Here is a 24,433-nt window from a genome sequence, read left to right on the forward strand (position 1 = left end):
TTTGCTGTCCATAGTAGCCTATTGTAGAATGTTTTTTATGACTATTATGTATATGTTTTATTGTACCGCGAGACTCTCACCTCGTTTGCGGGGATGATTCTAAGCATGTGAATCTATGAAAGATACCAATACTGGATAACTGAAGTTACAGGTAAGTAACTCATTTTCTTCTCCTTGTTGAGGTGTTCCCCTTCCACTCCCATGTGGCATTCCATTTTAACTTAGCTTCTGTTAATTTTCTACCCCAGTTCTAGATATATTTTTAGTTGTAGGTATATGGTTTCACTGAAAGAGATTGGGATAGACAGACATGCGACCTAGAGTAGTCCAAGTATTTGGGGGAAGGTGAGCAGAAAGTAACTGGGAAGGAGAACGCTTTCAAATGAAATAAATGAGAGAAAATGGAACGTTAAATCAAGGTCTAATATTTTAATAGTTTTGGTGGAGGATTTTTGAGACTGCATGCAATTTGTTGATGTTAACCCGCTGCATACCTCAAACATCAACATAGGATGACTCAGACCCCGTTTTCAGTAGAAACCATAGCGTTGTGAGGAAGCCACCCCGAGAACACATACATTAGAAACTCATCCTAATGATTGACTATACGCCATTCTACTGCTTCTGATGTGACTTAAATTTTGCAATCATAAACTGTCTCCAGGAAAAAAGTCTGTGACATTTATGTAGTTTGCAGTCTAAGTGACAGATTACGATGCAGGCAGAAAGGTCGGAGCCCTCCTGCCCGCATCGTAATCACTAGTTTGGATTCCCTTCCAACCGAGTGATTTCGATGGGCTTGATCGGAAGGGAATCCGAACCAGTCTTCTGATTTTACGATAGGCTCGAAGAGCCTGTCTATCATTCGGCAGGCCCACAGTAATACCCTAGCTGCCTCTTTCTGGCTGAGGGAATACAATGGCAGTTTCCCTCTGCACAAAAAGGCCATGGGAAACCGCTTTTGGGGCCCCTATTTGTGCATGGCCGCTGAATGGTGGCCTAGGGGGCACCTATGGTGCCCCACGTTGATCCCTGCACCCGGTGGCAGACGCCTTGAGGTACCTGCCTCAGTGTGCATGGATGAACTGCACCATAGCATTTTGCTATGAGCGCATGCATTTCGTTCGGAATGCACGGACCCATAGCAAAGTATAGGATTGCTACCGAACGGGGTTCGGCTGCATCCTAATTCCTAGAATGGAACCCACGATTGGAGGCTGTTTGGTTCCAGTTCCACAACGATGTCCGTCCGGCGTCGTAATTGGCCCCTTAGTGACTCGCTTACCAACATATGACAGTTCTGCAGCTATTTCACATCTTTTGTACTTGTGTTCTAGTCTTAATATCATTGCTGTGTAGGTTCTGTTTACTCATCAGCCATGCTTTCATTGTAGATGCCTGGAATGATGCCATCGGTGATGCCTGGTATGATGATGCCTCATATGCCCCAGGCTCCAATGCAGCCAACAGTAATGGTAATATTCAGTCAGCCTTACTGTTTGTTATTCAGTTTGCTTCACCTTGTGTTTTTAACATAATTCTAAAGGTTTAATCTTTGCTAAAACCGATACCAGTTTTTCACAGTCCCCCCCCCCCCCCCCCCCCCCGCCGCTCTCTGTTCATTAAGTGTCCCTTATCACTATGTTAATGCCTCTGTTTCTGTTTCTCCATGGCGTTGTGCGGTACTGTTATGAAGATAGTCTTGCTGTGGGAAAATGCTTTTAGTTCAGGCCTAAGAACCACTTTAGTCGTCTCCCCGTCCACCTGTAATTAAAAAAATTAATGAATATATACATATGTATATAATACCTACACATCCCTTTACTTGTGCTTTTTTTCCCATTCTTTATTCTGTTTTACAACTTTAGTCATCGTGTATACTTAACAGTCTCTTCATGTTACAGAATTCAAAGACAGCAGTAGCTGTTCTTTACATAATTAGAATATGTTATTTTGGTGTTCATTACGACTAAATGGAAAACCTCACCGGGAATCCTTGCCTCGCCACGGACCTTTGCACCTTTTGAATCCAGCCTGCTGAGCCGTTCCTGCTCGCCGGACCCGCTGCGCGGGTCCCGCTTCGCGGACTCAGGCGGCTGTGGGGTACTCGCTTGGGGCTTCGTGTAGACACCGGCAGGGCTGCGAGGGTAGAGCGGGTGGACTCAAACTCCCAGGAGTCCCCGCGCGCCCGTTGTCAGCTGGGCTCCTCTCCCTGCCGGCCACGCCCCCAACCTAACATCATTAAAGCCCAACCAGCCCGCACAGGAGTGGAAAACCTCACCGGGAATCCTTGCCTCGCCACGGACCTTTGCACCTCTTGAATCCAGCCTGCTGAGCCGTTCCTGCTCGCCGGACCCGCTGCGCGGGTCCCGCTTCGCGGACTCAGGCGGCTGTGGGGTACTCGCTTGGGGCTTCGTGTAGACACCGGCAGGGCTGCGAGGGTAGAGCGGGTGGACTCAAACTCCCAGGAGTCCCCGCGCGCCCGTTGTCAGCTGGGCTCCTCTCCCTGCCGGCCACGCCCCCAACCTAACATCATTAAAGCCCATCCAGCCCGCACAGGAGTGGAAAACCTCACCGGGAATCCTTGCCTCGCCACGGACCTTTGCACCTTTTGAATCCAGCCTGCTGAGCCGTTCCTGCTCGCCGGACCCGCTGCGCGGGTCCCGCTTCGCGGACTCAGGCGGCTGTGGGGTACTCGCTTGGGGCTTCGTGTAGACACCGGCAGGGCTGCGAGGGTAGAGCGGGTGGACTCAAACTCCCAGGAGTCCCCGCGCGCCCGTTGTCAGCTGGGCTCCTCTCCCTGCCGGACACACCCCCTAGGTCACCCTTGTGCTTCTTTAAGAGGAGCAGTCCTTCCCGCTGCGCGGGAGCGCGCGGGAGTGCGCCGGGAGAAGCCCGGGACAAGGGCGGGACCGTCTGTGGCCGGACGAGGTTGGGTTGGGCCAAGAACCCTGGTTCATTTTATTTTTTATATCTAGATACTTTTGACTAACTTCACCCAGAGGCTCTAATACCTGCACATAAATATGGCCCTGAGATCAGGTAAACAACGATTGGTACATATCCAAACTACACAGGGTGTTGTTTCAGGCCCCCTAGATGCTTTTATTACCCGAGCCACAGGAATACTAGAAAAAGAAATTCAACAGGTTGAGCATAGATTGTCCCTGGACTTAGTTACTGGGAAACGCTCCTCACTAGGTGCTCTGGCCTGTGCTAAAACCCCATTAACCAATGCAGCGTTTAACTGTATCTCTACATCAAACGCTGACATAATAGTCCATGAGGATGGGGTCGAAGCTATAACACATAGGTCACAAGAAAATATGGATCTGAACCCTGACTACAGTTCGACTAGTATAGAAGGGGATAGCTTACTTAGTGAGAATGATAAGTGTACTTCGCCAGGAAACCCGCAAGTACATATCCTCACCCTACCCAGTACTCCCGTCCCGTTACCTGTAATTCTTAAGCAGGCTTCACGAAAAAGAAAACATGTCTCAAGCCCACAGGGGGTCATGGAGCAGAAACAAATCAAACTTGATCATGCAAATAGCTCCTCCCACTCCCAGTCTACCCAAGGACCCCCATTAGTGTACTGCCCATCACTGGCCCACTCTGGGTCGTCAAACACTTGTCCAACCTGTTTTAGCAGTGATGACGCCCTGTTGGCAAAAATGGAAGCAATGGTTAAATCCTTATTGCTTCCAGTTATTGAGAATACTAGGATAATGTCCGCTAAAATAGATGTTTTAGAAGCAGCTATTAATATTAATATGGACCTCCTACAAAATTTAATACCCACTGGTATAAAGTTGAGGGGCCCAAATCCAAATGGGGGAACAACTGTAAATATGGGGACAACCAAAATTAATCCGGTGGTGACACCAACTACTAATACAAACAAGAAACAACAAACGGGGATAAAAATACCACCTGTTAGTAGAGTCCCGGTCAAAGAAACACCGAAGGCCAAACATCCTTTGGCAGTCAATACTGTTCAGGGAAAAAAAGAACGAGGGAATGGTGCATCAAATCAGGGGAAAAACACCCCGGTTTATACTCCTGCATTGGGAAGGGATAATAAAACCCCATATACCGACAGGAATAAGAGGACTAATAATAGAATCACACGAAACCCATTAAGAGTTAATCTGCCCCCAGAAGCATCACAATATACTATTGTATTAACAGGAGTGGCCCCCCTTAGAGAGGGTTCCAAAGAATCTCAAATGGATCTGCGAAATAAGGTCACATTCTGGCTGAATAAACATCGCCCACTTCCCCCTTCATCCCCTACCGAAATCCTTTATGTAAGGAGAGTAGAATGGGTAGGAAAGGGCGAAAAAGATCTGGAAGGGGACTGTATTTTAGTTTCATTTAGAGATCACTGGGTAGTAGACAGAATACAGAGGAAACCAAGATTCGCCCGTCTGGGTGACGTTCAGACCTTAAACCTTGGCTACTTCTATCCCTATATACAGCAAACTAATTACATGGGTCACAACCCATGGAAAGTTAAAGGGGGAAGACCCCGTGAGCCTGCAACACACCACCCCCAATATTATCCTCCCCTCCACAACCAATTTGAGGCACTGTCAGACCTAGAATGGGTGGACTGACTATGTGCAACGACCCAGTTACCTAGTTTAGGATCAGTGGAAGTCGAAGAAGTGTATACCCCTCCCACCCATATCCAACAACTAGCAAAGGAGCAACTGCTTACGCTCCATAATCCCAGGATGCAGAGGGAGCATGTGGGGACTAACATCACCACTTCTAATATAGAAGACAATGGTCCAATAGGCACTGATCCACTGAGCCCCCATTCCTCTATCCCTGTTAGTAACAATCATGCAGAGATAGATTTACTAAACTCACATATGGTGTCTTGGAATGTTGCTGGAGCCAAGTCGCGCTTGGAATCGGAGGATTGGTTGGGGTTTATAGGCAACCACGAGGTTGTATTGTTGCAGGAGACGTGGGCTACAGCTCCATTTTATCTGGCTGGATATTTAAACTTTTCTAAACCTGCAATAAAAGGTATAAAGGGGCGGGCATCTGGGGGATTAACCACATGGGTAAAACAGGCTTGGTGTTTTTCAGCTGCCGAATTGTATATAGATAATCCTGACATTCTGGCTATTAGGTTGAGTATAGCAGGGGGGCAGGACATGCTTATTATTAACATATATTCCAGAGGCCTCCCTGGCGGCCGAAGCCCCAAGTTGATTGGTGCCTTAGACACGCTACTAACTGGCTGGAATAAAGCCTCACTAATCATTATAGCAGGGGATATCAATTGTACGATTGAGCCATTGTATCTGCCGGAGGATAACTGGGGGTTTGAGGAAGATGCCACATGGATGATCCCCGAACTTTCCAACAAAATTCCAGTCAAAGCAACGGATGCCGCCCTGAACTGGACGGCTTTTTGTCTTACTTGGGGACTTCGGGCAGTGAATGGACGCACCAAATCGGACATTGAAGCTAAACCCACTTTTGACAATGGTGCGAGGAAAAGTCGGATTGATTACATCTTTATAAAAATGGAATATTGGAGTATAATTGATGACATGGAAATCATAGTACGCCCAGAAAGTGACCATAATCCCTTGTCCTTGAAATTTAAAATGTTTGATCAGATAAGCCTAGGAGAACCTGTTCCAAGGGGGCTTGGGGTTGTAACCTTGGCAAATGATCGGAGGAGAGTGAAGTGGTCACTAATTTCAAACGATGCAACGATACAGGCCGACATTGAAAATGTGGTGACAAACACTATAAACAATATGAGGTCCGTTGCAGTTGAGCGGGGTCAGGGCGAATTAAATAAGATGATGGGCTTACATGACAAATGTTTTTCTGAACTTAAAATGATTTTATCAAAGCCATGTAAGTCAAACAGCGGTCACTCGAATCCCCTAAGAGCAAAATGGTACAATAGAGAATGTAGAGAGGCCCATAGATATCTCATTGAGCAAGTTAAATCTAGAGATTCTGGTGCAGTTAAAGAGGCCAGGAAAAGGTATAAAAGGGTGCAATGGGTGGCTAAAAAGGAATGGGAAGATGAGTTCTGGTCGGATCTACTAGACGCCAGTAAATCAAACGACCAGACTAAATTCTGGGATATAGTTAAATGTGGAAAGGATGGGGAGTTTCGTACTCCGTCTAACCATGTATGCCCGGAAGACTGGATTAAATATTACTCTACCCAATTTGGTCCAGTAGCCGTAGACCCCTTACCCAGACCTCCTATGCTGACGGTCACAATCCCCAGCACTATGACCCTGTCTTTTACTGAAGCAGAAGTGGAGTATGCACTAGGGTTAACAAAGAGGGGGAAGGCACCTGGGTTGGACCAAATTCCGGCAGACCTATTCAAAGCAAACATAGGCCTTTAGGTACCCTACCTAACTAATATAGCCAATACCATAGCAGGAGGTGCTAGCATCCCCAATACCTGGAAAGGGGCGGAGATCATCCCCATACATAAAAAGGGTGATAGATCAAACCCTGGGAACTACCGCCCAATCAGCTTAATTGACTGTTTTCAAAAAGTGTTTGCTCGAATGATTCTGGTGAGGGTTCTGGGGTGGATGGAGCTTGAAGGAATATTGTCCCCATTACAGGCGGGCTTCAGATCTGGTATAAGTACCATTGACCAGGTCTTGAGGTTTTGTATGATTTTTTGGAAGACTGTCACACTCGGTGGTGGTACCATTTTTGCCGCTTTTATTGACTTGAAATCGGCTTTTGATTTGGTGCCGAGGGAAAAATTATGGCGGGTACTAAGGGACCTAGGAATGCCGGGGGAATTAGTGGAAATTATTACTAGACTACACGAAGACAATTTCGCTAGGGTTAGATGGGGGGCACAAGGGCAAGTTACGGACCCATTCCGAGTATCACGAGGAGTCCGCCAGGGGTGCGTTCTCGCACCCACCCTATTCTTACTCTTCATAGATCAGGTAGTGAAATTCTTCGGGTCTTTCAACACGGATGCACCGTCCCTGGCGGGGACTAAATTCCCAATGTTGATCTTTGCGGACGACACCCTCCTCTTATCAAGGACGAGGGGGGTCTGCAGAGAGCTCTAAATCACTTTGAGGAATTTTGTCACCAAAATGACCTCCAAATAAATGTAGGGAAAACTAAATTCATGGTTTTCTCCAGGAAAAAACCAATACGTAGTAGTGTTCAACTTAACGGGGTTAACCTGGATCCGGTTGACACGATGACGTATCTGGGGGTCACCCTGGATTACCGTTTGTCTTGGAAGCCACAAATAGAGACCCAGCAGTTAAAATTGGCCCAACTGACCGGCTGTCTCCTGCGAGAGCAAAAGAAATCTATCACCAAAAGGGTCGCCCCTGCATTACAAATTTATGATGTTAAAATTAATGCTGCAACACTCTATGGGGCTGAGCTATGGGGTTTTATGGATCTCTCAAGCTTGTATAAAACCCAGTGTAGGTTTCTTCGCAACTTAGCGGGGCTCCCCCAATCAACTCCACTGACCCCTCTTTGTCATGACATGGGTTGCCTGCCAATAACAGACATGGCAAGGTTTAGAGTAGTGTCCACCTGGAGGCGTTTGTGGACTACGGAGGAGTTGGCACTCTTTGCAAAGGAGCTAACTGAGGTGAAGGCAATCGGGCGCTCAGAGCGAATACCCTGGCTTCAATCGGTGAAAAAGAGCCTTTGTGATATGGGTCTTAGTCATCTATGGGTCTCGCCAAGTATTCACAATTTCCCCCCGAAAAAGGAATTTAAGAGCCTATTTTGGGCCTCAACTCGTCACTCGTTGGCACGTGCATCAAGCTTTGATGATTTAACGGGGCGTTTTTTAAGATTCAAATTGGATCCGGTTCGTGAGATATACTGGGATCTTATCTCCAGACCATTGGACAGAAAATTGTTCCACCAATTTCGGGTGGGTTCTTTACCCCTTAATTCCTTTACTTCATCCTGGTGCAACAATACTACCAATTGTTGTACTTATTGCCCTGGGTGTAAAGAAACAGAGGGTCATTTTTTGTTCGCCTGCCCCCAATATAGAGAACCCCGTCTAAAATGGCTAAAACCCATTTTTAAACGCATGAAATGCAAAAAATCCTCGGATGCAATATGGGCCTTAAAAACAAATACATCTGATTTCACTGTGACATGTTTGGCCAAATATTTAGGCTGGGCATGGGTAATCAGGGCAAGAAGGAATTCAACCGCCACATGATTAAATAATAGTGCGTAAATTGTTTAGTACCTTCCAGCAAATGTCAAATATATTTTTAAGAATTGCTAAATTTAATCTCTAAGAATTGTTAAAATGTAATGTCTTGTTTCTTTCTAACAAAGGTTTAATAACTTTTTAAACTGTGGTTTCTAAATAGAGTCTAGATCGTTGATTTTATATAGAAGCAGCTACTTTATAATATTTTCTCTTTTATGTAGGGATAATGAAATTGTTTTAAATGAATGTCAACATTTGTCTTTTATGATTTTATTATCGAAATAAAGACATTAAAACCTGACTAAATGTTTCTGTTCCAATTCTAGGTATACTGGGAACCACCTGCGCTGATTTATTGAATTATATACATTGGCCCATTAAAATAGTTATTGCATGCATATGGAAACCACCTTTTTAGAGCCTTTTAAAAAAACTACCATTAAACCATTTCACCAGTTGACCAATTCTGGATCTGTTGACCTTAGCAATGCTTCTTAAACTGCTGGGTTTTGTGCAGTGTATATTGTTGAAATTGTATTGCAAGAACTGTGGAGGTCTAGAGCATGAAGTAACGCTGCGTCACAGCTTGGCGCATGTGTTGATTCTGCTGATAGAGCCTTTGAGCAGATAACTTCTGCTTAATATCAGAGATCACTGGCGGGGCTACACATTTCTGGAGTCCATGGTGCACAGCCACATGTTAACTGACTTTTAGAAGTCAGCTGTCAGTTTGCCTAGGTAGTGACTTGCCACTTGCCATAGTATTAAGGACAACGCCCCAAAAGCCACGTTGTGCCTTCCAGTGGATGACCTCTTTTAGGTTTGCTCCCTTAGCCATGCAAACCTTAATGGCTGCATGATTGTCACACTATACAACCAAAACCATTTGTAGTATGTCCTCAGTATGCACCATTCCAATACTGGTCCTTTTGAGGCAAGTGATAAGGCCAGACCCCCCCATGTTCAATGGCCATGCCACTCTTGTTGAGGAATGGTGAAGTTCTTTGATAGTTGGTGGTCCAATTTGACAAATGCGTGTTACAGAAAGTATGTTACAAGTTTTGCATAGTTGATGATGAAGAATAAAAAGCCATGTCTAGATGTTTGATCACATCCATCTTCTGCTGGAAGAGGTGGATGAGTTGCTCAAGAAGAGTGTCATTGAGGCAATAAATCTGCACAAATGTGATCAGTGGAGATTATCCATTGTCCTTTAAGTCCCAACAAAATTATCTGTGCTGTGGTCCATTCTAGCGGTTAGACTGTTATGTAGGTACGTTCAACCTACAGAAGTCAAGATGATAACGTTGGATGAAGTCCTTTTTCTGGCCAACAGAAGATGATCTTGCAGAAGCATTCAACCTGAAATATGCTTACTTCCACATCTCAGTGAATCTGACCCACAGTTGTCTTGAGGTAGGTGGTAGGCATTAAATCCTTGTGCAGCTGTGCAGAATCAAGCTGGCTTCAAGAGGATTTAGCAGTAGCTTGCAATGGCAAGACGTTTATGACATAGAGCTATACAAGTGTGCCTATCTCGGAAAACTATTGAAGAGTTTACTTAAGCATTATTAAAGCACTACAAACAGTACCTTTCATCTTCGCTACCAGTTGTCTTCCATGGTTTACTAGTCTTAGCAGAATGCATTTCTTAAGTTAGTTGTCAGCATAGTATGATGGCAACTATGATGTTGGAGAGACTTTTACAGTTTCAGTACAGCTTTTGGTGCTCAACATTACCTTGAGAATGGTAAGAAAATTGTTGTGTAATGACGCTGCCTGCTTTCACTGGATACTCCATGTGTGCGATCTCCTAAAATGATTTCATGTTTGATTCTTGCCTAGGTGACGCCTAAATGCCTTCTCAGAAGCGCTCCATAATAGGGTTATCAAGTCGGTCAGCGGCAGGGTAATCTACTGTGATTGAGATGGGGGGGGGGGGGAGGCTAGGAACGGTCACAGGCTGTAGCTTCCTCCAACCTGGAAACAGGATATGTGCAGAATGCCCATCCCCATCCTCTATTGACAACTCTGGTTCAAGAGGAGTGAGACTGAGCAAAAAGCGCTTGATTGGCTGCTTGAGTTTAATCCCCTAATCCTGGTGATATAGACTAGGAAAACTTGATTTGTATGTGGGGGTAAAATTGCAATATGTTCTTGAACCCGGTGTGTTCCCCCTCTACATTGAAGTGCTGCACTCATCCAGAATGGCAGGATTTGTCATTCATCTGCCACTCTCGAGTGTGAAGGGCTCCCAACATTTTCTGTTATAAGAGCTACTTCTGTCAAATGAAAATGGTGAGCTGCTATTATTTGTGTTGTAATAGCGACCACATCCAACAAGATTACCTAAGTGGCTGCCCTATGCCAGTTTACAAGCAGTAATCACCTCCGTGCACCAGGAGGGTTGTGAGCAGTAATGTAAAATAGGCTTGGGCAATTTAGAATGCTTTTACACGGGTAATCAGAACAACCTTAGCTGCAATGCCTGAGCATCAAGGTGAAACTGTTAGTAATATGTCTCCCCATCCCCATATGAATTAGCACTCAAATATCCTCTTTAAATATATTTTCGAAATACAATCCGTTTTCTCCAAACATCAGCTCATGAGTTCTGAAAATACACACGTTTTCATCTCTGGTATGCAGTTTTTGATTTAGATATATTAATTCAGCCAAGCAAAAGCTTCACATTTAGTAGGCGGGCTGCACACAAGAGCTACTTACAAGTAACTGGAGAGCTTCCAGTACCAGCTGGTGTACAGTGTCTCTGAACCATAAAAATGTGTTTGAGGCATGCGTGCTCTAGATGCACCTGCTTTGCATACTCCTGCCAACTAATGTTGGGTCCGGATGTTTGCAAGTTGTTTATCTTTGAAGAAGTCTTTCCAAGTCACAAGGTAGGCCACTCCTCCTTTCGGTGACAGTACGCATAGTCATCGACTCCATTGTTAGATTGTTTTTTTTTTTTCCACCATTGAGTTCAGACGTGTATTGCTGCGCTCCGGGTTGAAAACGTTCTACGGTTCCCCTCGACCTGCGATCTTCTCTACCCTCAACTGTATTGTTTCTGTACGTGTTTCCCACCTCTCCGCATATTGTTTTGGAATCTACTTTTCGATGGGAAAGGTTTGTGGAAGACCTTTATGCCTTACTGCGTTGTCAGCTCTCAGTCAATGGAACGGACTCCGTTCAAATTCTGCTCTGTGCTACGCAGAATATCCACGCACGGACTCATACAAAGTGTTTAACTTGTGCTTGTCTCCAGAGCACAAAGAAGAAAACTCCTGACTCTTGTTGATTGTTTCGATCGAAGAAAACTCTTCGTGATCATTGATCTCGATGTCGGGAGATGCAGCGTCAAAGCATCGAATACACACCGGACATCTTTGGTGAAGAATCCGGTCAAGAAGATGTTGGTGCATCAGTGGCGGAGGAGGAAGAAGCCTTCTCCGTGCAAGACTCTGACTTGGAGCTCGAAATAGACCTCGATGCCTAAGAACTGCCATAGGGACAAGGTGATGTGAGTGTGGAAGACCCCTTGTCTCACCAACTCACTCACTTTCAAGAAGCTTAAGGCTTCGGCACCACCTCTGCCTTCTGGCCAAGGTCTGCACCGAGGTGATGTTTCCGACATCCCGCTTCCAGGCCCTGCTCAGAAATACCCAGTCAAGCCTTGTGCCTCGGTGCCGAGTCGGCAAAAATCCTTGTTGAAACTGAGGCCCGCCGGTTCCAAACACAAATCCGGCTCGGAGACAAAGTCGTCCTCGCCGAAACAGCCTTCGGAGTCTAAATCTTCGGTGCCGGCAAGGTTTGTCTTTTCGGTACAGAATACGTCTGCGCCAAAAACAAAGGACGCCCGATTCGGGTCCGGATCTGGACATAGTACCGCCGAAAAATGATCTTTCTCTGGGTGCTAACTCTGATACCCCTTTGCTCTGAGCAGAACACCAGGCGCTTTGCTCCCGCAACCTTGTGGCCTGCTCATGAGCAGCCACCAACTGGAGGCCCCCGATCCCCCATTGGATAACATTGGGCCTCAGCACTCTGCGCCCAGCCGCCCTAGTGCAGCTGAGGGTGCTTTTAGAGCGCATCCTTGACCCTGAGGGGACCCTGGTTCTTACCCCAGAATACTAACTCCCACAACCACGTACTTACCTGCAAACCGATAACCACATTTTCTCCATAGGAATGCATTGACTGTTTTTCCTTAAATTGGGTTGGGTTGGTTTTGTATGAGCCCTTGAAGAACTGTAAATAACTAAAATCTACTTACTTACCTTTTCCCAGTGTGATATCTAGGCATATCACACTGAGTAGAAAAAGTAATCCATAAAGTAATCTGAAAAGTAATCGAACAGTAATTTCCACTGTATTGAAAAGATTTACAAACCCGTAACAGACATTTTCATTCAGCTTGCTTGTATTGTTCAAACTGCTGTGAAAGTACACTAACCTGTATCTGGCTTGCTTGGTTCTTGAAAATAAGTATAACAATTTTTATTTTTATACAAACAAGTTGGTCTTAGTACAGTCTTGAGTGTGTGACATAATTTGCTGCCTGTGTGTGTACAACAAATGCTTAACACTACCCTCTGATAAAGCCTTACTGCTCACCCACACTACCACAAATGGAGAGTAAGGTGCCATCTACTTTTTCCTCTGCCCACCTTCGGGGTTCCACTGGACTCTGTGCACACTAGACCTCATTTTTATATAGTATATACAGAGCCAGCTTTCTACAAAATTGTCTACACAAAGTGTGTGATTGCTTGAACAGGAAGTGCAATCTCTCTTACTAAAAAGATTTATAGAACCTGTTCCAGCACAATACCAGTGTTCAGGATTTTACTCTCTATTTTCTAATTCCCAAAAAGGACTGTTCTCTAAGAGCTATTCTGGATCTCGGAGTTAAACCGGTATATACTGCCATTCACATGGTAACCCTTCAACACTCAATTCTACTTCTACAAGGCTGATTTTATGTCTACTCTAGACTTAAGACGCATATTTTCATGTCCCAATTCGCCCAGCGCATTGCAAATACCTCAGATTTGTGATAGCAGCCAAGCATTATCAATTCAAAGTGCTTCCCTTTGGAGGGACTACAGCAGCCAGGGCAGTAGTCGTTATCTCGGGAGGCAATAAGTTCACCTCTTCCCTTACCTAGACGACTGGCTCATCAAATCCAGCACTTACCAAACCTGTCTGTGTCATACTCAAATGACAATAGTCCTACTTCATCAGCTAGGCTTTACAGTCTATGCACAAAAATCTCATCTGCAGCCTTTACAGACACAGTCTTATCTAGGAGCTACACTAAACAGTCAAAGCTCTAGCCTATCCCAATGTGGTCAGAATTCGCAACATTCAAGCTACAATACTACAGTCTCAATCCAACCAAGCCTTACTAGCCAGAGTGTTCCTGCGACTGCTGGGAATGATGGCGTCTTGCAACACAATTGTACCCATATGCAGCAACTATCTAGTTCTAGCAGTCTTTCTAGCGCTCAAAACCTTTCAAACTCGCCTGATAGGCGAAGGTGTCTTTGTTCGGACAGACAACACAACAGCAATGTACTATGTTCAAAAACAGGGTGGGCGGGGAGAACATTCTCCCCAACTGTCACACATCTCTCACGCCATTTGAAATTGAGCAATCCATCACAGAATGTATCCTCTGGCAGAACGCCTTCCAGGGGTAAACTATCAGATTGCCAACCTCCTCACCAGACACCAAATTCACAAGTGGGAAATTCATTCCCAAGTTCTCCTTCCATACTTTCAACAATGGGTATTCCCACAAATAGACTTGTTCGCCACAAGCAGAAAACACAAAATGCCCTAACTTCAGCTCCAGCTTACCACACCCGCACTCGAAGGCAATGCCCTATGAATTTGGTTCGGAAGCTCAGACAAACATCCCTCACACTAATTCTAGTAGCTCCCACATGGACCTGTCAACCATAGTTCACCACCCTGTTGGAGCTGTCGCTGGTTCCACATCTAAAGCTCCACCTTACATCCAGCCTCCTCACACAGAACCGTGGAGAAATCGGACATCCAAATCCCAAAGAACTGAATTTAGCAATCTGGCTCCTGTAGTCACAGTCTGGTTATTTAAATCTACTACTAGACGGTATGAATATTCTAAAAGAAGCAAGAAAGCCTACCATCAGAGCTTGCTACGCAGCAAAGTGGAATGATGTGTTGTCTACTGCAATAACAACAAAATAAATCAGCTAGATGCTTCTATACAAAACATTTCTACCTGTTACAGCAAACTGGACTAGCCTATACTTCTGTTAGTTTGTACCTTGCAGCAGTTGCTGCGTATTTGCAGAACAGGCACCATTTCTCACTATTCAGAGTTCCAGTCATTAAAGCCTTTATTGGAGGCTTGAAAATAGTAATACCACCAAGGATTCCTCCTGCCACAGTATGGAATCTCAACATTGTTCTCACAAGGCTCATGGGTTCACCTTTTGAACATTGCACAAATGCCCATTGCAGTTTGTCATGGAAAGCAGCTTTCCTTAACGCAGTCACCTCATTAAGGAGAGTAGGTGTGCTACAGGCATTAACATTGGAAGAACCCTTCTTTCCCCTGCACAAAGATAGGGTAATTTTCTGCACCAACTCTAAATTCCTCCACAAAGTAATTTCTGCTTTTCATATAAACCAGTCAGTTGATTTACTTGATTTACCAGTGTTTTTTCCTCAACCTGATTTTGTAGCAGAACCCACTCTTCACACACTTGACGTAAAAAAAAATGCTTTATTTTACTACATCGATAGAACAAAAGACTTTTGCAAAACAACTCTTTGTTGCATTTGCTCCACCTCACAAAAGCCATCTCATTTCAAAATCTGGCATTGCAAGATGGATTGTTAAAAACATATAAACATGAAGCTAAGGCTAAAAGGACATTCCACTCGCAAAATAGGGGCTTCTGTGGCATTTTTAGGTAACATTCCTCTAGCTGACATATGTAAAGCAGCTACATGGTCTTCATGACACGCATTTATCAAACACTATTGTGTAGATGTGTTAGCATGTCAACAAGCTAATGTAGGCCAAGCAGCATTAAAAACACTATTTGAAACAACTTCAACTTCTTCTTGTTAGACATAGCTTTGGGAGTATACTGCTTTGTAGTCTATGTAAAGCATGTGTATCTACAGAACAAATGACTCGAACGGATAATTTAACTTACCCAAGCATCTGTTCTTGGCATGTAGAGCTGTAGATTCACATGCGCTCACCCGCCTCCCCAGGTACCTGTAGTTGCTGCAGTTCCTAATTATTCGTTCATATGCATGGACATCTCTATACTACCCTTACTCCATTCTCACCCTCTAGCGGGAAAACAATCGAACAGTGGAGTTGATGACCATGCGCACCATCACTGAAAAGAGGAGTCTCCTTACCTCGTGACTAGGGAAGACTTCTTTTAAGAAAAATAACTTGCAAACATCTGGACCCAACACTAGATGGCAGGAGTATGCAAATCATGTGAATCAACAGCTCTACAAGCCAAGAACAGATGCTTACTGGGTAAGTAACATTATCCTTACCTTTACTTCCTGCTAAAACTGTACCCATCCAGGGAAGGACTTCACCCGATGGGATGATTGGCTTTCCTCCCGTCAAGAGTCCTTGGAGAACTGCGCAAAAGTTCAAATTGCTGAGGAATAGATAGGAGAAGGTTTGCACTATGTTAATAATGCATCTGTTCTATTTTCCCCCGTCTGGCTATGCCTTCACATTTCCCATTACACAAAGCATCCGTTCGCACGCAATCCTCTACTGTTAAGGGAGCCTTTTTAGTTCTGGCCTAGAAAGTACTATACTTTTGTTAGCCTCACATAAAACAAAAGAACATGGGGCAGTGGGTTAGCCATTGGATATTTTTTTACAATGTGTGTCGCCTCATTTTCCTTTGAGTAAGGAGCAAATTCATCAGCAGGCTAACATGCATCCATCTAAGAAAGGAGTAACGTTGGTTAAATTGCATGCTTTGCTAAATCTAGGGTATTTTAAAATTGCAACAAATCCATGGTCACTAATTTTACAGCCATTTGAACTACCCATACTCAAGACACTAGATTCATGAAAGGTGCTTTATTTTTTTTAATACAGGCCCTCTAAAACATACGGGCCTGAATTATGTTTGGTTTTGCTGTCCCATTTCTCACTTTTTCTTCCTGTGTATGTTTGTAATGGAGCTCTCTTTGCATAGCAGTGAAATATTTGCAATCTTTGCCACAGCATTAAACTGGCAACTTGTAGGTTTTCTTTGTCAGTTTTATGGTTGCCCATTCAGTTCGTCTTTTTTTCCTAACCACCAGTGCCTGATTAGGTACCTATGTTCCACCATTTTAAATAAATTCACCAGAACTGTGTTTTTCAGTATTGATACTCTTGTGTGCTTCACCAGTAAATCCCATTAATCATTGGTGCACTCTTCATGACTTAGAGTTTGATAACTTCTGCAGTTAGTTCCTCTTTTCACTCTATTAAGGCATCTAATATACATGAGAAGTTTGTTGTAATCAATCGATGTTTCTTGATGTTTTTAAAAAAAAAAATATTTCTCTTTACAGCAAGGAGGTAACATGGATGCTCAATTAGGTATGTGTGCATATGAATGTGTTTGTTTTTCATGACAAACCTTTCTTAGTAGAGAAGCAGCAATGTCAATAATAGAAATGTGATTGTGCCCATTATGTTCTTGCCTGTTGATCCCTTAAATACTATGAGCTTGTAGTAGGCTTCAGTTTTGAGCATGGATACTTCAGCCTACTTATCTCTTCTTTCCTATTTGAAGTCTAATAACAAGACTTGACGCATAATTTGTCTTATGTTATTTTTTTCGGTTTAGGCCCATGTAGTGAAGCTGCTAGTTTCTTACGTTGTCCACTTTTTTACAGTAACATTTCTATGGAGAACTTTTGCACATATTTGCATACAAGACGATGTTGATAAGTTTCTCTGAAATTACTTTGTTGACACATCTAGTATCTCGCAATATTATCACGGTACCTCGAACATCATGTACAGGGCCTCTTTAACCCACTATCTACAAACTCATTCTATCTTCATTCACGGGGCGACAGAGCTATCTACATATCCATAACCACTAATACACACCTTACAACGCAGGGCTGCTTTCTATGATAAATAATGAGCATCCCAATAGATTAGCAGAGAAGGCACTTTAGCTGACACATAGAGTCCTTGCATGCTGAGACTTCACCACACAGCGGCCTGACATCTCTTGAGGGGTGTCTAGGTCGTGACCAAGATGGGGTCATTCGGATGAGGTCCTCTCCTGCCACGTAATGAGGTGGATCGTCCCTTGGGGAGATTCTTGGCTCTACACCTACACAGACTCTAGGTGCTCTTAGAGGAGGGTTTGCCTAATAGTAGTATGCCCGTTTACTGCTTTGTTTATGTGCCTCCACACACTGTTTTAGCACCATGGTAGAACTGTACCTGCTATTTACACTTCTGGTGCTTGAATTCACTTTTATCTGCTTCTGTCTACTGTTTATCGCAGCTCAAGTATTTGATACAAAAATGACTTTGGTTCAATAAGTATATTGAAAATGTTCCACTGTGTATTCTGTATATTTCCCTGATCACACATAATCATCAGTGACTGAGTGATAGGTTCGGATCAGTTTCCACAATCCCAGAGGGGTTAGGGTTGTCATGTGCCTGGAATCAGTCTAGGTAAACACACATTCAGGTCCTACAGATTAGTTGGAACTACACAACACTAATCCACAGACATTCCTTTCTGATATAATAAAGTCTAACAGTGTTTTGAGAAAGTACCCTATACCGCCCCATCCTTCTATCCATAGACTAGCAATACCCAGTGTGTTAGGGGGTTCCTGTACAACACAATAGCTGCTGTATGCCCAGATCCTGTGAACTGTGTTTAAAACAGCACTGTCTTATTTTCTCTAGAGTCCCTGTCTGAAAAGTTCTGTTGGAGTTTACGACCTCAATCAGCACAGTGGCTTAAAGTCGCCGAAATGCATGCTCCAAAGTTGTAATTTTGATATAGCGGAGCATTTTTCATTCAGGTGTTGCCCGTTTTGGTTGGCAGAGTGATAAGCTTTTTAAGGCATGGAGAACCCTGCAACGTTGTGTTGGGGGCCGTTGGGTCTAGCAGCTTCCTCAGAGTGAGCGTGAAGTTAAAAGGAGGAAGTGGGGAATTCAAGATTTATGTGGAGGGGATCCTAAATAATGTCTTCAACTTTTGGCACCGTTTAGCTCGGTAGGCGATACATCTGCTGGTTTTTGCTTTCCATTGAGAGCTTTGGTGTATCATGTCACAGTAGATGTTGGATCTAGTGTTGGTAACTTTTCCCTGTATCAATACATCTTGCTGTTTGTGCCTCTTTGTCACCATTGCATTGTCGTGGGTCTTTCTCCTCAGTTTGTGGCTCTGTCTCATGGTGAATATCTGTAGGCTAGTGCTATTCTCTCAGATGTTATTGATATACTAAACCAGTGTCTGCGTTTTATTTTCCAGACTGTACAGTTGATCTTTGTCAGTATGGCTATACAACATTTTTCCTTGCGTTGTGTTTACATTCATATTTTTGTCAATTTGTGCCAGTTGGGGCATGCACTAGGTTGGATGGTAATACTTGAAGTTGCTCCATATGAGCTGGTCTGACACAAGGGTTTTGTTGAAGTATTTCTTGGTGAGTAAACTGATTATATTCTATCTAGACTACTGCTGGTGTTATCTGCACATATGTAGCAGATTAGGTTAAACACACCAGGCCAAGTTGTAGGGTCTTTCATTGGTTGTAGCCTGTCTACCTGATATTGAAACTATTTGAATGTGCTCTGTTGTACTTACATTTTTGGAGTGGGTCTTGCCCCTAAATTGTAGCGCATTTTTTTTTTTTTTTTTTTGGTTAAAAACTTTTATTGAGCAATCAAATAAAAAGTACAAAGATGGGCCTACAACCACACGGGCTGGCCGCTAAGTCGCAAAGCACGACACATGAGGTAAACAATCATTTCCGTTGCCAGGACAAATCATAGAGTAAAATTGCTCCAGACGTAGGACAGGTCATAACAATTTTCTATGTTAAACATTCAAATAACGAACACCAAACAAGGCGAATGCAGCAATCAAGTCAGCCCGGATGTCAGAGGGGAGGGCCACTAATCAGGAAAACAAAAATGAATCCATGAGATTCGGCAAGGCCGGGGGGAGGGGGGAAGCAGGGAGGACAGGAAAATCCTAAAACAGAATAAGAAATTTCGGGAACGTCAGCCTAGGGAGACAAGGGAATATCGGAGGTGTCAACCAAGGGAGGGGTACAAATTTCTCCACGATAAGCATTCCATTGACCCCAAATTTTCGTCCACGCCCTGGGTCTGCCCCTAGCCACATAGACGGTCTTCTCTCGGAACATGGACCAGTCCATGTTATCCTCCCACACCGAAACGTCTGGAGGTCGGGAAGCGCCCCAAAGTTGCGCAATGTCACGCTTCGCGACCATGTAACCCAAGGTTGCCCATCTAGTCTGGGCCACCGAATAATCGGAGGGCTCCCACACGTTCAGCAGGCATCGTCGGGCCTCAGGCCGCAGGGCAACACCAGTCACAACAGTCATTATCGCAAGTACATCCACCCAGTAGGCTGCCACCACAGGGCACTCCCAAAGTATATGGATAAAGGTAGCGCTCATCCCACACCCACGCTTACATAAGCCATCCGGGGAAAAACCCATCACAACCAGACGCGGACCAGTCACATACACCCGGTGGAGGATCTTAAGTTGCACCAAACGAAGACGGGCGGGAATGGCGACTTCCTTCGGAGAGGAGAGTGCCGACTGCCAATCCTCGTCATCTAATTCCAATCCGTCACCGACCCACATCTCTCTGAGCCGGACCAACAAATCTGCGCGAGTATGAATCAATTTCTTGTAAATAAGGGAGATAGTGCTGTCGGGCAGATATCCATCTAGTATACGATCTTCAAGGGGGGAGGACTCGGGCAGGGCCACATCAGGAGTCAGAACTGAGGACAGGGCATGTCGGACCTGCAGATACCGGAAAAACTCTCTATCACTCAAGTCGTATTCTGCCTTAAGGGCCTGGAACGACTTCACGCTACCATTCACACAAACATCACCCACTTTACAAATCCCAATCATATCCCAGCGTTCAAAGCCCTTAGTAGACCAGAGACACCCCAACCGTTCAGAAGCATAAAGCGGAGTCGCCAGCGTCAATCGATTCTCCCATCCCAAACTCACATTCGCGGCGCGCCACACGTTGACTGCGGTCCTGGACGGGCCCGTAAGATGGCGCCCGGCCGATCTAGAATAAAGCGCTCTATTAAAGTCCCCTCCCGGCAGCTGGAACCTATCCATCTCAAAGGCCGGATCGCGACCCGGCGAATACCTCACGTGGTTAATGGCAGATAGCTGGGCAGCCCAGTAATATCTCTTGATATCGGGGAGCGCCATGCCCCCGTCGTACCAAGGGATGGTAAGTTTCGCAAGGGCTATACGAGGACGCCCGTCCCAAATCAGTTGTCTTTGCAGACTCTCGATCTCTCGGAAATAGGTAGCGGGAATGTCGTCATAAGAATTTTGAAGTGCGTAGAGGAACCGCGGCAAGGACATCATTTTTAAAAGAGCTGCCCTACCCAAAGGAGATAGGGGCAGCTTACGCCAACGGGCCACATCCAGTCGCAGTCTAAGAAGCGGGGGGAGGAGATTACGCTCAAACCGGAGTGAGGGGTCCAGGGTAATAAAAATCCCCAGATACTTGAAGCCAGACTGGACCACCTAGGTAGGAAATCTGTCCGGCAAAGGGGGCAAAATACCCGAAAGAACATACACACAGGACTTAGCCCAATTAATAACAAGGCCCGAGTTAGCACCGAACGAAGTAAGAACATCAAATAAGACATTTAAAGATTTACGCGGAGAGGTAAGATATAGAAGAATGTCGTCCGCGTAAAGAGAGACATGGTCCTCAAAGTCCGGTGACCAACGAATCCCTTGGAGCGAAGGCTCCCATCGAAGCCACGCAGCCAACGGTTCCAAGGCGAGCGCGAAAAGCAATGGAGACAAGGGGCAACCCTGACGGGTCCCCCTACCAAGGCAGAAGGGGACAGAAACTTTACCGTTCACCACTACTTGCGCCAAGGGTTCAACGTACAACAACTTCACCCAACCAATAAACTCTGGTCCAAAACCAAATTTTTCGAGAGCCGCCCAAAGATAGGGCCACTCTACAGTGTCAAAGGCCATCGAGGCGTCTAACGAGGCCAAGATGGCCGGTTCCGTCAGAAGCCCCGCCCTCGCAACAGCACCGTGGAGACGACGTAGATTGAGAGCCGTGTTACGATGTGGGATAAATCCGGACTGATCCGGATGAACCAAGCCACTAATAACCGTCAGTAGGCAGGTCGCCAGGAGCTTAGCCAGGACCTTAGGCTCAACATTTAACAGGGAAATGGGCCTATAAGACGAACAAAGGTCCCGCGGTTTCCCGTCCTTGGGAATTACGACTATTGTAGCCAGACGCTGGTCATATGGGAGAATACCCCGTTCCCGGGACTCCAAAAACATAGCACGAAGATAGGGCGCTATCCTGTCAGGGCGTAGCTTGTACAGCTCAATCGGTAACCCGTTCGGGCCTAAGGCCTTGCCCGAACGGAGCGAGCGAATGGCAGTCGCTATCTCATCCGTAGTAAAAGGGGACTCCAACGAGACACGGTCAAGATCGGAAACACTGGGCAAAGCTATATCGCACAACAAAAGGCGAGAGTCAGCCACATCCCGTCCAGACACAGGGGTATAAACCACACGAAAATACTCTGCAAAACATTCAACGATTCCAACCGGGTCCGTCACTGCCACACCATTCGACGACTGAATCACAGGCACCACACGATTCGCCCTTTCTTTCTTATCCAACCACGCCAACAATTTACCTGCTTTATCCCCCACATCATACAGACGACCCTGTTGTTCGCGGAACATCAATTGAGCCGCATCCGTGACCAAGGACTTATAAGCAAATTGTTTCAGACCCAGGGCGTGGAGTTTATCCGAGGTGACATCTGACTCTAAGTCGGCCTCCCTTTCTGCAATCTCTCTCTCAAGTTCCACCACCTCCCGATTCCTAGCCTTCTTGGATTCAGCAATAAGGGAAAGGGCCTGCCCACGAATCACTGTCTTAAAGGCCTCCCACAGGGATACAGCAGAGGAAACGGACCCCTCGTTGTCTAAAAAATAGGCATCCAAAGACTTAGTCAAAAGGTTGCGGGTCTCAGGGGAGGTAAGGTACCAAGGGTTAATAGGAGCCATTCGGCCCGCCGCCTCCACCCCAATCTCAAAACAAAGCCAGAGCGGAGAATGATCGGAGATGCCCCGGGGGAGGTGCCTAATTTCACGCACCGCAGGCGTTTGCGCCGCGGGTATCGGGAAATAATCCAGTCTAGACAGACTCCCATGGGCCCCCGAATGGAAAGTGTATTGAAGCTGGGTAGGATGCAGAAGCCTCCAGCAATCCACCAAGCCAAACGTGTCCAAAAACCCACCCAGCCACTGATGGGCCGAAGGAGTATCCCTAGGGGGGTAACGATCGTGTTGACCGGAGATCACAGAATTAAAGTCACCTGCAATAAAGAGAGTACTATCAGGGAGGTCCAACAACACACGGCCCAAATCGGAAAAGGTAGAAGTCTGTAGGCCGGGGGGCACATAAACAGTAAACAAGGAGAGGGTACGACCCTCATAACGACCCACCAGGACAGCATAACGCCCCCGATCATCAAGGATCACGTCATCAATAGCCAGGGGGAGGGAGGCCCGAACAAGGATACCCACCCCCCTGGAACCCGTGGTAAACCCCGAATGTGCGACAAGGCGATATCCCCACCTATTCATCGCACAACAAGTATTGCCCACCAAATGAGTCTCCTGTAGAAAAACAATATCTGGAGATAAACGGCGTAGACATTTTAACACCACACTCCGCTTAATGCGATCTCCCAGACCATTAACATTCCACGAAACAAATCTCAACCCGCTACCCCCCATCCCACACAGCAACGCCGAAACCCCTCTGCAATGAGCATGACATAGAAAACATCAGAAACAAAATAGAATCGCCTTGAAAACATAACACACATCGAACGTCCCAACCACCCACCCCCCAACAATCAAGATAACACCCCCCACCCTGCACCCCTGCAAAATGCTAAAAAGCCACCCCAACATGCAGTGTGCCTGTCGCCCAAGAACCCCTAGTCTACAAAAAGACCCCGGAGGAGGAAAGGCTCTGGCCCACCCGCCACCCCGAGCAAGGCAAATAATGAGGAGAACACAGAAACAGTAGAGGTACTGAGGCATAGAATCCCTGAAAAGTTTACTCTATACGAGGGCCCAGGCGTAGACAAATTGTTCAGCTCTCCACACCACCCTCAGCACCACCCGGGTGGGCGTCGGACTCAGTCGGAGGAGGTCGGTCAGGCAGAGAGTCCAGCCAGTCATTCACAGAATCGGCCGATCAAAGAAGAAGGTTCGGTCATTGTACTCGACGCGCAGCCTGGTCGGAAAAAGCATAGCGTAGCGTAGCCCCATGTCCCGGAGACGTTTCTTGACACCACGGAAGCCCATACGCTGTTTCTGGACCTGTTGAGAAAAGTCCGGATAAAAGTTCACCGTGGCGTTCTCAAAAGCCACCGGGCCCTTCACACGTGATGCTTGCAGGATAGCGTCCCGATCCCTATAATGGAAGAGTTTCGCAACAATAGGCCTCGGCGGGGCACCCGGCTTACCCTGGCCCCCCGGAACACGATGGGCACGCTCCACTGCGAAAAATTTACTCAGACCAGACGGAGAGAGGTAGTTCTGGATCAAGTCCTCAACAAGGAGATCAACAGAGTGAGGTTCTGGATTTTCCGGAACTCCGACCACGCGCACATTACAGCGACGTGCCCTGTTCTCAAAGTCCTCCAAGCGCCGGGTCATGACATCGTTCACCCTGCGGAGGTTGCCAATCTCCGTCTGTATCTCTGAGACGTCTGCCGTGAGGCTGGATGACTTGAGATCCAATGACTTCACCTTCTCATTGGTTTTCGACAGATCGGCACGAATCAAGTTCACATCAATGGCCACGGTGTCGATTTTGTGGGCCAA

At 45.8% G+C, this 24,433-nt stretch overlaps 1 protein-coding gene across 4 annotated transcripts in view; it reads left to right on the forward strand.

Moving 5' to 3' along the window:
* Positions 1 to 24,433, forward strand: part of PRPF40A (pre-mRNA processing factor 40A) — an 879,874-nt gene that overhangs the window by 87,920 nt on the left and 767,521 nt on the right. For all 4 annotated transcript variants that reach the window (XM_078681728.1, XM_078681731.1, XM_078681729.1 and 1 more), the window contains exons 4-5: positions 1,395 to 1,475; positions 16,838 to 16,865. In XM_078681728.1, coding sequence (XP_078537854.1) covers positions 1,395 to 1,475; positions 16,838 to 16,865 — 109 coding nt within the window. The remainder of the gene's footprint in view (positions 1 to 1,394; positions 1,476 to 16,837; positions 16,866 to 24,433) is intronic.

The sequence above is a fragment of the Lissotriton helveticus genome, chromosome 3_1 (genome assembly GCF_964261635.1).
Source record: "Lissotriton helveticus chromosome 3_1, aLisHel1.1, whole genome shotgun sequence".
In the NCBI taxonomy this organism is placed as follows: Eukaryota; Metazoa; Chordata; class Amphibia; order Caudata; family Salamandridae; genus Lissotriton; species Lissotriton helveticus.